The 12291-nt window shown below is 56.0% G+C and overlaps 1 protein-coding gene across 4 annotated transcripts; it reads right to left on the bottom strand.

Annotated features, from left to right (window-relative positions):
- Nucleotides 1–184: 184 nt before the first annotated feature.
- EDC4 (enhancer of mRNA decapping 4) lies at nt 185–12011 on the bottom strand. Of its 4 annotated transcripts, none has more exons than XM_059383960.1 (29): nt 11728–12011; nt 8492–8648; nt 8045–8156; nt 7657–7756; nt 7209–7398; nt 6958–7105; nt 6767–6871; nt 6323–6432; nt 6155–6238; nt 5966–6061; nt 5773–5875; nt 5496–5676; nt 5330–5402; nt 5133–5224; nt 4867–5066; nt 4655–4773; nt 4420–4573; nt 3693–4126; nt 3504–3608; nt 3267–3419; nt 3141–3177; nt 2832–3009; nt 2562–2717; nt 2341–2456; nt 2077–2242; nt 1804–1990; nt 1492–1711; nt 957–1120; nt 185–722 (listed from the first exon to the last, which is right to left on the bottom strand). In XM_059383960.1, the coding sequence occupies exons 1-29, from the start codon at nt 11810–11812 to the stop codon at nt 530–532; spliced, it is 4218 nt and encodes a 1405-aa protein (XP_059239943.1). In that variant the 5' UTR covers nt 11813–12011; the 3' UTR covers nt 185–529. The 4 variants fall into 4 exon arrangements, with proteins under 4 accessions (XP_059239943.1, XP_059239944.1, XP_059239945.1 ...); XM_059383961.1 differs by having other exon boundaries at nt 4867–5054; nt 11728–12010; XM_059383962.1 differs by lacking the exon at nt 11728–12011 and adding an exon at nt 11487–11707.
- Nucleotides 12012–12291: the final 280 nt, after the last annotated feature.

Here is a 12291-nt window from a genome sequence, read left to right as displayed (position 1 = left end):
CAATTGCAGAGCTGACCTCAGGGCCCTTGTCTCAGAAATGGAAAGGGGACCTGGGAGAGCAGCTATGTAGATGAGAGTGGGTGTCCAGGCACCAGGCTTAGCCTAGACAGAGTTCCAACACAGGGAAGAGAGAGGGGAGAGAACAGAGACCCCTATCAAAGTTACACCAAAAGCACACACATACTCCATTTTATTCCAAAAGCATTTAATTGAATTTCTCAATATTTTTCAAAAACAAAAAGATCCAAATTGGAGGTAAAAAGGAACATGGAAAATGCAACTCAAGTGGTGTCACGATCTCAAGGGTCATGCTCCAGGCATGGCAGAACCCAAGAAGGCACAGTACCCACCCTGGGCCCAGCCTAAACCTGCTGGCTACCACAACCTGTAGACCACAGCCAGTGCTCTCCCCTCAAACACCCCCAAGGTGGGAGCCTGAGCAGGTAAAAGGGTAGACATGACCCTGCTTTGGCCTAGGCCTGTCTGCTGGCCTTCAGTGCCTCCCCAACTCTGAGCAAGGCAGGCTTAGCTACGGGAGGCTAGGGGTTACAAGGCCGTGCAGCATGAGGCTGAGACGTCGGGCCACTTTACCAAGTGAGTTGTGTGGCTCAGCCTGAAGGAACTGGAAGAGCTTCTGGCGCACCTGGGCCATGACGGAGCCCATGTGGTCCCGAGTAATGGGGTCACTGTGGTCCAGGTGCATCACAGCCTCTTCCAGGTAGCTGTAGTGGAAGAAAGAGACAAGAAACAGGTGGGCTCCGGCAGATGCGAGCGCCCCCTGGTGGCACCGACGCCCAGAGGGACTGCTGACAAAGGGTGGCCTCAAAGCCAGAGATAGGTGGGCACAGAAGGGACTGGGGGAGAAAAATTAGGAAGCAGAGTCAGGCAAGAGTCTCTGTTTGAACTGCTCCTCCACCTCCACCCCAACCTGTCTCCTGATCCCTGAGTCCACTCACCTGAGCTTGAGATCAGTTCGAGTACCAAGGTCAGAGGCCAGCTGCTGGATGAGGGAAAGGAGCACAGGCTGGGAGAGTGGGCAGGGTGGCTGCCCAAAAACCTGCCCTGGGTCCACAGTTTCACACACATACAGCACCAGGTTCAGGTCAGCAGCTGTCAGGGCCTAGGAAGAGAACAGTGTTTACAGCCAAGATCAGAAGGGAATACCTACTTGGCTGGCCGTGGATAACCAGAGTAGGGTACTGAGGGCTCGGGGGGTGGGGGGGGTGCTCAGGGGCCCACAGACAGTCATAGAGAGCTGTGTTGTTACTCTAGGGGATCAGGAAAGGTTTCCTGAGAAGGGTGGTCATGAAGCAAGGCAGGCGTTAGATAGAAAGAAAGGTCCAGGAAGAGGGGAAAGTAGGGGAAACGGCCTGAAGCCAAAGGCAACCAAGAACAGTGTACTGGGGCTGGAGCACTCAGAGCCTGGCGGGTATGTGTGTGCACCCTGTCAGAAGACACCTGACCCTTACCTCGACCTACTGGCCGGCATACCTGTTGGAAGGCCTGATTGAGGTGGCCCTGCTGCAGCAGCTGCAGGATATGGGCTTGCTGGGCCTGGCAATCGAGGTGGGCAGCGGGGACGGGTGTGCCAGCAGCTGAACGCATGGCCTGCATGATGCTAGATGTGACGGCAGCCTGTTGTTCCTTGAGTGCTACACTCACCTCACCCTTAACAATGCGCTGTACCTGTGCTAAAATGGACTCCTGTAGGCTGCAAAGGGAAGCGAGGGAGATGAGACAGACAGGAAGTCTAGTCTGGTGCTTTCCAGACCCAGCACCTTGCCCAATACCCCGCCCACACACCTGCCTACAGCCACGTGCAGCTGGTGCTGCACCTCAGCCCGAACGCTGCTAGACACAGTGGCCGCCATCTGCTCGGTGGCACCCTGCAGTGTGCTGACCAGGCCCCGCAGCTGGGCCAACACAGGCTCCCGTGCCTCCTGTTCTCGCGCCTTCCGGCTCTTCATGTGGCTCTCCAGCTGCTGCAAGTCTGAGAGATGACCACAGGAGCATGAGAGGGCTGGCCGGGGAGAGAAGGACAGCCCCTCCCACATTGAGGCATATGACCCCACTCACACTCTTGTGTGCCCAGTCGGAAGCTATCATTGATCTGCTGGAACATGGCTTGGCAGCTCTTCTCAAACGCCGGCAGCACCACACTCTGAAAGGCTTCACGGTAGGCAGCCTGCATTGGCCCCTGTAATGTGTCTGCAGCTGCTCGGGCAATGGCATCTGTCAAGTTCTGGGGGTAGAGGGAGAGCTGAGTTGAAAGGCTAAGCCCAAGCTGATATGACCACGCCCAGCAACCACCAGCCTCCCTCATCTTGGGCCCTACAGCACCTTGGACTTCAGCAGCTTGGAGATATTCTCTTTCATGCTACCCTCCACGGCAGTGAGCTTGGTGGCCACTGAGTTGCTCAGCTGGCCTGCCACTGGCTCCAGACTCCTGGAGACACCTGGGGCAGGATGAAGAGGAACAGGTGGAGCCACGAAAGGCAGCCTGACAGACAGGAAGCTCCACTCCCACCTGGCCCACCCAGAAGTCTCCATGCCGAACTCACACGGGGGCACCGTCTTCTTGATCTCATCCCGTATGCTGCGCTCCAGCCGCCCAGCTACAGCCGAAGACAGCGCCTGGGACAGCTGTTGTGTCAGCTGCTCCTGCAGCTGTCCACCCCGCTGCTGCCCCTCGGCCAGTGCCCGCTCCAGCCGCCGCTCTGCACTGCAGCTAAGGAACAGACCTGGGGCAGGTCCCACATCCATTCCTGGGCCAAGAATGCTGCTGCTGTCCCCACCCCTACGCCACACTGAGCCATGACCCGTAAGGATACGCTCCTGCTCATGCCGCGACTCCAGGGCTCGTTCTACGTGGCCTGTGACAGTGCTCTGCAGGCCTTCCAGCTGGGTGCAAAGACGCTGCAGCAATTCTTCTTGGCTGTGTCGCAGCTCTGCCAACTCTCTCTGCTGTTGCCAAATTAGGGCTGGCCAGTCCTCAGGAGGGTCTGCCACCTGCCAAGAGCACCAAGTCAGATGATGCCCGCCTTACACATTCCCACACACCAGACCAGGGAACGGCCCAGAGTTCTTCCCCATCCTCGCAGGAGTCATCCCAGAAATAGAAAGGCTGTTACTTCACTGACCTGGTGCTCCAAGAGCCGGGATCCCACAGCTGAGTCCCTGCCATGGACAAGAAGCACCTCAGGCTGCGTCAGGCAGGGGAGCCGGAGAACCACCCCTCTCCCTGGCCACAGGACCCCACCCCGTACCCGTCATCTTTCTTGCCCTTTCTCTTAAGCTTAGGTGAGGCTCGAGGAGAACCCTTGGTCTTCCAGTCCTTGGCCGGTAGCCGTGGAGTGGGAACTTTGGTGCCAAAGCCCCCTGCAGCAGAGGCAAGGCTAGCAACCTCATCATCATGGTCACTGGAGAAAGGGGAGGGAGAAAAATCAGCACCGACCCACTTACCAGCCCTCCCTCACGAGAAGACAGCATAGGGTGGCACCTACCTTTGCTCAGCACTGGCGTCCTGGCTGTCATGTTGCTGCAGCAGGTGATAAGGTGGTCGGTGGAAGGCCAGGCTCTTGTGCTTCTCCTGGAGGCCGTTCCTGGGACTGAAGGAACAGGCCAACTCAACAGCGGATGATGCTACCTGAAACCACTCCCACCAGCGCCCACTCCCCTCCCACGTTCCTCACCTCTCTGCCAGGCTGCTGCAGGTCTCACGAGTAATGTCCGGTGCCGTAGGCCAGACCTGACTGTCAGAGGCTGTGGCCTCCTGGGTCAACGCTGCCTCCAAAAGGGAAGGGGTACTGTGCCGATCCCCATCCCCAGGTCCTCCATCGAGGCCAAGCTGGGAGCCAAGCTCGGGCCCCGGCCGGGGCCGTGGGGACAGCAGGTGGAGCGCTGAGGCAGCTGAGGCCATACTGTCTGGTTCAAGACCCTCAGGAGCAGAGGAGACAAAACCACGGGACAGGGCCTCAGATGCGATCTCAGGGATGTCCTGGGACAAGGCAGTGGAAGCTGAGGAAATAACATCAGGGGAGCGGGTGCGGCTGGGAGAAGCCTGGGGTAGCCCCAGGGGTTCCACTTCCTGCAGCTCCAGCGACAGTGCAGAGGCAGCAGCAGGCACCTGAGGTGGAGCAAAGATGTGACTTAGACAGCGGGACGTGGGAATGCGGGAGCACAGATGAGGCCTGCCGTCTGCAGGGATGGGACGGTGGAGAAGGGGGATGCACATCAAAAATCCCCCAGCCCAGAGGAGAGGAGGTAGGGATGGACACAGGATGAGAAGCTGCCCTCCAGGGACCAGGGAGGCTGGGATGACCTCAGGGAAAGCCCTCAGGCACTCTGGGAGGAAAGGCCCCCAGCTTCCTGCTACCACATACCTGCCACCCTGCACTTCATACACACCCACACACACACCTGCCCAGGTGCTTTGGGAGTCAGTTTGTCAGCTGGACCTGGGAGCAGGCTGGGCAAGAGGCTGCGTGGGCTTGCCTGCAGGCTGCTACTGCTGCTCATCGTCAGACTGCCGTCCAGCTGCAACTTGGGGCTCAAGGTCAGCTCCTCAGGTGGCCTGGTGGCAGGAAGGCTGAGGTATAGCAGCCAGAGCCTGGCACCAGCCCCTGCCCTCCCCCAACTGTGACCCTCGCTTCACCTAGGCAAGGAGGGGTCCACAGCTGACGTACTGCTCATGGCAGACACAGCTGTAAGAGAGGAGGAGCTGGAGCTGGAGCTAGAGCCGGAGCTGCTGCTGCTGCTGGGGGACACAGCGATCTGGGGAGAGGCAGGGGACTGAGGCCATGGCCCACAGGCGGGGGATTCCTTGGTCAGCCTGCCCTGAGCCCCACCCCCCTCCCCCCAGCACACCTGCTGCAGGGAGGTGCTAGGTGTCATGAAGGCGTCAGGGGTCATCAGCTTGGGCTTCGTCTCACTGCTCAGACTGAGGAAGTCCGCGGGCGCAGGCAGCTCCACTATGCGTCGGGGGTCAGGCTGGGATCCTTGGGTAGATGACCCCAGGCCCTCAGAGCCCAGTTCAGGCCGAGACTCTCCAAATGCTGTGGGGAAAGCTGCCACTTGAGTCAGATCTCAGACCTTGGTCAGTCTAACCTGCCTCCCTCTTACACCTCACTCACCAAAGTCCTCATGGGCAGTGTGGGTGGGGAGTGGGGCCACCACGTCGGGGTTCAACTGCGGCTGGAAACGGATCTGCACGTCCTGCAGTGCCCTGCAGGCGGAGAAAAGTGAGAATAGGAGAGCTCAAAGAGGCCAGCATCACGAGGGTGTGGAGGAGTACAGACAGGGCAGAGACAGGATTCCCCAACACACTCACTTAGTATGCACACAGAAGAGTTTGATGAGCACACCGGCTGCAGACTCCATGGCACCAGCTCCGTGGGTCCCATCTACAAAGACAGTGTGGGCAACTAAGCCCTGGTCCTCTATGCATCCATACTTCCCTACAGACAAACATGTTTCCTAAACCCTGAGCAGCTCACCAGCCCCTAGGCTGTCGTTCTCCTCCTCAGCAGGCAGCACCTCAGTGTGCCGCAGTCGGCAGCGACTCACAACCTGGATACCGAAGCTCAGCACGGGGTGGGTGAGCAGGAACTCAGAGATGGAGCTGAAGCAGGCACGGCCCTCCTCCTGGTTCTGCAGCAGCTCCATCACGTACAAGACCTGCACACAAGGGGCACTCACGGCAGGGCTAGAGGCCCAACACCCTTGCCTCCCTGACGATGCCAGCTCTGCCCCGGTTGCCTCACCACAGCCTACCTTCCGTTGCACATCGCTGAGAATAAGGTATTCGGCTGAGAGGTCCAGACAAACCTTGAGGCTGGGGGGCACACTCACTGAGCTGAAGATATCTGGGGAGAAGCTGTGGGGCCCAGGAGGCAGGATTAATGAGACAGAGAGTGAAAAGAACCCCCATCTGTCACCCTACTGCCCCTGCCCAGCCTCTGCTTACCGAATGGTCTGCAGGCAGGTCCAGGACACTGTGCACCACATCTTTAGCTCCCGATTCTGGTCAGCACCAGTGATGAGGAACCTCCAGAAAGGGACTCTGCAAAGCAGCAAGGCATCGAATCACTGGCTGGGCCCCCTACTGGAGAACCAAGGTCCAGTCCACCACCCACCTGCCTGCCCACTCACGCACTCAGGGTCCTGCTTCTTGTGGTTGTCACAGAACAGGAGGCAGGAAAGGGACCGCCCATCATGAGGCTTCCACTCATGCAGACACCTGCAAGAAGGACGATAAGGGACCTGAGTGAATGATCTTGCCCTCACCTGGGTGGGGGGTCTTGGTCTCTCAGTCCCTGAGTACCTTGGCTCATCCTGCCCCTCGATGTAGATCTGCCAGAACTTGACAAAGCCATCATGGCTTGCAGTAGCCAGGACAGTCCCATCAGGTGAGAGGGCCCCTTCACTCAGGCACTGGGAAGAAACCAAACAGCCTTGCTTTGTCACCTGACTTGGGGTGGGAATAAGCCCTTCTCCAGTGAAGATGGTAGTGAGCTGAGCTGGCCCAGAGCAGATGTGTACATGTGTATGAAAGCCTCCCTAAATGGGAGCTGTACAGAACACCAGCCCCCCAGGGTGCAGCAGGTTAGATGTACACTCTATAGCTAAGGCTCACTTTGTGTTCAGAGTTCCGGGGGCAGAGTGCTGGCAAAGCCACCTGCACAGCTGGGGGCTCGGGAATGAGATGAGGGGCATGAGGAAAGGGGGAAGAGTGGCGGGGGCGGGGAGCAGTCAGGGGCAGGCTTACAGTGCTGTGGCCTTTTACCACGATGAAGCCTTGCTTGATCTGGCTAACACGCACAGGCCAGGTGCTGTGGTTGGAGCGGAGCATGTCCAGATCCCACACCTCAGCCTGGAAGGTACAAGGTGAGCGTTCAGGCCCTGCCCACACCATGGCTGCTCTGAGCCCTTCTCTCTTCCTATGCCTGGCTCCCTTACCCGGTCCTCATGCAACAGAGCCACCGTGGGGCTGCCCTCCTCACAGCAGTCCTCACTCTCCTCTGGGATGAAGGGGCACCAGATGATCCTGCGGAAGTGGTTCAGTGGTGTGCCCTCTGGCTGCTGGATGTGGACCAAGATCTCTTCTCTGAGCACGGTGTTAAGGGCTAAACAGGTGGATGACAACATCTGGTAGCCCCTGTCCCACCCACCTTTCTACAGTCCCCCATCCCACCCCAGGGAAAGGATACTGAATTTTGCCATTAACCAGAGCCAAGCGCCACACGAACAGGTTGCCTGCCTCATCCAGGCAGGCCAGCTGGGAGGAATTGAGGTGTGCAAAGGCCAAATCAGCCACGCTGCCTGTGAAGCCCTTGAGCAGGGTCCGCTCTGAAGTGCTAACACTGATCACCCGCACCATCGCCGAGCCGTTGTTGGCAGCTGGAATCAGAAGAGGAGGCGGCCCTGAGGAACTATCCAGGCCCAGGCAGCAGCAGAGACGCCCTGCCCTCGCCTGCCTCAGTGCCACTACCAGTCGCAAACTCGGTTTTCCCCCTCAGCTCCCCAAGGCCTGTCAGAGGTGGGGGCGGAACAGACAAGCCTTCTATCGTACCGTAAGGACTGAGTGGTCCAACACTGGATCTGCATCTCTGGGGCTTTGAGCAGAACACCTCCCTCCTCAATCCTACCCCTACTCACCCCGAATGGCATAGGCCAAGAAGGAGTTGGACACAGCAATAAGGTTGCCATAGTAATATTTCTGTTCCCAGTCATACTTGGCCACAGGCTGGATTTTCACCTGAGAACAAAGGGTGAAGAAGGTCATAGAGGCTGAGGGCTAAGGTAGATCTGCCAGGGCCCAGTTGGTTTCTGGCACCCCGGGATAGGATAGGCCACAGGTGTCAGCCTAGTCATAACTCTAGGGGCCAGATTCCCACAGAGATCTGGCAGCTAACCCTGGCTTCCTGAGACTGAGGCACACTACCTGTCAAGGTGATCCTCACAGTAACTGGCGGCATGGGAGAAGGGAGGGAGAGGCTGACTGTGCCCGCATCCACCATACATGCCACAATGTCGTGGTGCCCACCTTGTTGCTGCCCCGTGCTTTGCTTGAGATGCTAGAGTCACTGCTGGCCACAATCTCCACCTCCTTGGCCAAAATCCCGATGCATGTAGAGCTGTCATCTCCTGTGAGGCAGCTAGGGGGAGGAGTGCACAAGCTTGACTCCTGTTCCCGTAAAGTCTCAAGGGGCAGGGTTGGGAGGGGAGAGAATACAAACACTCTGGTGAAGGTGTCAAGTCCCAGATGCTCAATTCTGCCTGACCCACTGGTCCCCAAAGCCACAGCTCCCTTTGCTCTCACCTCCCTCCTCAGTCATGGGCCTACTTCCATGCTAAAATGGCAGGCCAAACTTCAGATCCAGCCCACGCTCTTGAGTTTGTCCTTGCCCCTCATCCTAGTACAAATATGCCGTGGTTAAGTGCACCACCCCAAAGACCCCAAAATCACCACTGCCATTTCCCAGACACTCACATGACCTGCTTTTCCTGAAGGTTAATAGGTGGCATGGCACGGAGACCAGGCTTGTTTGCTGAAGTACCATCACCTGAGCAGAGGGGGTCTGGGACAAGAAGCCCGTTGAGATCCCCATTGTAGGCATTAGATGGGCGCTGGGTCTCTGCACTGGGACCTGGAGACAGAAAGGTCCACTCTGATGAGGTTGTTCCACCTGCCCACTGGCCTCTCCTCCCGCAGAACTTCATTTAAGAACCATGAGGTGCTCTGGGAACATTCAACTGAGGGAGCCATGTCTGTGGGGAGGAGGATGCTTGGTTCATCTTTTGTTCCATAAGCACTGATGGTTAACACAATCTCTGCCAAGACCAAAGACATGCATGTGGCTCTTCTACCTAAGGGAAGAGTAAAGCCATCAAGAACCTGGTGAAGCCAATTAATATTTAAGTCCAAATTAGCACAGAGGGACTCTGTACTACGAGAAGGCATGGAAAGGGTCAGTAGAGACTTCATTAAGGAGGTCGATCAGAGCCAGTGTGGCTGGAACACATAAATATAAGAAAGAGGGAGGGAGAACAAGTCACAGAGGTCTCAGATATGAAGCTTGGGTGCTTAAATTCTCCCTGTGGCACTGAGAGCCGCACAGTTTTAAATGGGAAGGTGATACAGTCTGCTATTGTAAAAAGAATGACTGCTCTAGGGCACCTGGGTGGCTCAGTGGGTTCAAGTCTCTGCCTTCAGCTCAAGTCATGATCCCAGGGTCTTGGAATCAAGCTTTGAATCGGGCTCTCTGCTCAGCCCTCCTCTCTCTCTCTGTCTGCCTCTCTGCCTGCTTGTGATCTCTGCTTGTCAAATAAATCAAGTCTTTTTTTTATTTTTTTTTATTTTTTTTTTAAATATTTTATTTATTTATTTGACAGAGAGAGATCACAAGTAGGCAGAGAGGCAGGCAGAGAGAGAGAGAGGGGAGGAAGCAGGCTCCCTGCTGAGCAGAGAGCCCGATGCGGGACTCGATCCCAGGACCCTGAGATCATGACCTGAGCCGAAGGCAGCGGCTTAACCCACTGAGCCACCCAGGCGCCCTCAAATAAATCAAGTCTTAAAAAAAAAAAAAAAAAAAAAACTACTTAAAAAAAAAAAGAATGACTGCTTGAAGGCAGCATGTAGGATAGTTAAGAATTTAATTAAGATATACCAGTCCTAAACCAAGATAGTGATAGATGGTAGAGAAGGGAAGATGGGCTCTTAAGGTATGAAAGGACACTGATAAGATGTGGGAGTAAGAAAGAAAGCAACCTGCCCCTCAAAGAAGTGGTTCAGAAGAAGCCACCCTGGGCAGGTAACTTCAGAAGAAAACGAAGGAGTTGGACAAAATGGAGAGAAACTCTAGGACAGGATGGGTAGTCAGGAAAAGCAGCATTTCATTTGTTTGCCATTAGCTATTTCAAACACCCTCACAGGCTCAGGCACCACCCTAAAGCTCCCAGGTGACAAGGAGACTAGGGGCCCACATTGAAAAACAAGGCAAGGGGCGCCTGGGTGGCTCAGTCATTATGCATCTGCCTTCAGCTCAGGTCATGATTCCAGGATCCTGGGCTCAAGCTCTGAATCAGGCATCTTGCTCAGCAGGGAGCCTGCTCCCCCCACTCCTCTCTGCCTGCCTCTCTGCCTGCTTGTGATCTCTGTCTGTCAAATAAACAAATAAATCTGTAAAAAAAAAGAAAAGAAAGAAAGAAAGAAAAGAAAAGAAAAACATGGCAAAGTTCTGGTGACAAAACAGTCTGGCATCTGACATGGTCCTCCAGTGCCTCCAGAGGAGACAAGCAAGAACTATTTGGCAAATGGGACAATTAAGTACCAATCAGTATATAAGAAATTAAGTGGAAAACCTCCAGGCCACTTCATTTGGATCAGAGCCATTTTAGCTGCTCAGGGGTAAGCTGGCCACTCTCCTTCCCAGGCAGGCTATCATGAGGACAAACAAACAAGCTGCAAAATACCAGCCATGCCAGACTCTACCAAACCTTTGAGTAGTCTAGTCTGCACAGGGCTGATGAGCATGAGAGGTCCAAGCCAAGCTTACAAGTAAAGGGACCACAGACTCCAGGTCTGGGGCAAAGTGCTCAGTGGTTTCAGGAAGAAGATGGATTTTCCTCAGGTGGCAAGGGGTAGTTAAACCTACCCAATGTGAGCACTAGTGTCTGCTTCAAAAGCGGCTAGTATAGTATGGGCCTCCCAGCAAGTTTAAGTACAGGGTTTGAAGAGCACCAATTCTTAGCTGTGGCCACTGCAGACCCTACACCACAATCACCAGTCTTTCAACCACTACCACTTTTCACAGGTCCCTAAACCTGTCAGGAAACTTTGGTACCTTCACACATGCTACTTCTTCTTTGCAGAATGCCATTCCTGACACTGAATCACCTGTTTGTATTATTAACACCTAGCCTAAACATTGTCTTCTCTCTCAAATGTGTTCTCAGGCACTTTCCAGCCCTAACCTCACATACCTGGTCTCCATCACAGTACCAAAATATTCCTTGTCTCAGTGACAACAACATTATATTACAACCTCATTAGTTCTCTATGTTCTGGGGGCTCTTTGGAGGCAGGAGCAGCTCTGAGGTATCAGCGCAAGCCCAAGTAAAGTTTAAGTGAATGGAAATAAACTAGGGCTTGCAGATGTTTGTAGCCTAATCCAATCAGGGCCGTGCAGTATGTGATTTGGTTAAATCCCAGAAAGGGCACAAAAATGGGGCGGGTCACCCGCTTCCTGAAAATTAGTTTTAGAACAGCAGGCCTGTTGTCTATCTTCCAGAGTGAAGGGCAAGTTGCAGAGGGTGACAGTGCTCCTCAGCACAGTGCTTAGGTCTAGACCCAAAACTCAGCATACAGAGCCCAGACCAGGCCTCTGAACTATAAGGTAGAAGGATGGGGAACCTGAGCTAGACCCAGGTACACGTCAGTCCCAGGACACGAAGGAGCCCCTGCGGATTCAGAGAAGGAACCTCACCTTCAGCAGAGACGCTGAAGGACGGCGAAGAACGGCCCGGCCCCAGGATAAGAAGAGATCTGCAACCTTGGCGGGCAAGCTCAGGAATTTACCGCTCCAACCCTCGTCTTACCTCCCCAGCCGGGAAGATGCAGTATGGATCCTGAGGGACCTGCGGGACCTGAGGACTCTGAGGGCGGCCCAGGCCCGCGCCGCCCTTCTGCCCGCCAGCCAAAGGCCCACCCCCGCTGTCCCGGCTCACCCCCCGCGGGCCGGTCCAGCTTGAGAATGTCCCGCAGGTGCTGCGTGGCGTCCTCGATGTCGATGCTCGCGCAGGAGGAGGCCATGGGCCCCGCCTCGGGCGCCTCGTCCGCCCCGCGTTCTTTTCGCTGCCGCAGTGCACTGTGCAGCCGCGCACAGCCCTGCCGGGGCCAGACAGCAGAACACCGGTCACTCGATTCGGTCCACCCGCAGTCCGCAAACCGCCGCCCGCGCCGCGTCCCTGTACCCCACCAGCCCCACCAACCGCCTCCACTTCCGGCCCTCCGGAGAGCCGGCCCCCGGAACCTGCGCAGGGTGGAGAAGAAAGGTTCCGGGCTGGGGGCGGAAGCTTCGCCCCCACCGGACCCCTTGGTCAACGGGCGTTCCTCACGGCTGAGGCAGAGCAAATATCGAGGTACTGAACCGCCCAAACCCCTCTACTCGCCTCAGGACATCCTTTGTCCATTCCCCAAACATGGACTCCTGATGGGCCTGGAACTTGATCAACTCAGCCGCTCAGGTTACAGTCCCTAAGACCCTCCCAAAGAACCTGAATCGGTATGAG

The sequence above is a fragment of the Mustela nigripes genome, chromosome 17 (assembly GCF_022355385.1).
Source record: "Mustela nigripes isolate SB6536 chromosome 17, MUSNIG.SB6536, whole genome shotgun sequence".
Lineage (NCBI taxonomy): Eukaryota > Metazoa > Chordata > Mammalia > Carnivora > Mustelidae > Mustela > Mustela nigripes.
This window is presented reverse-complemented; position numbering and strand designations above follow the sequence as displayed.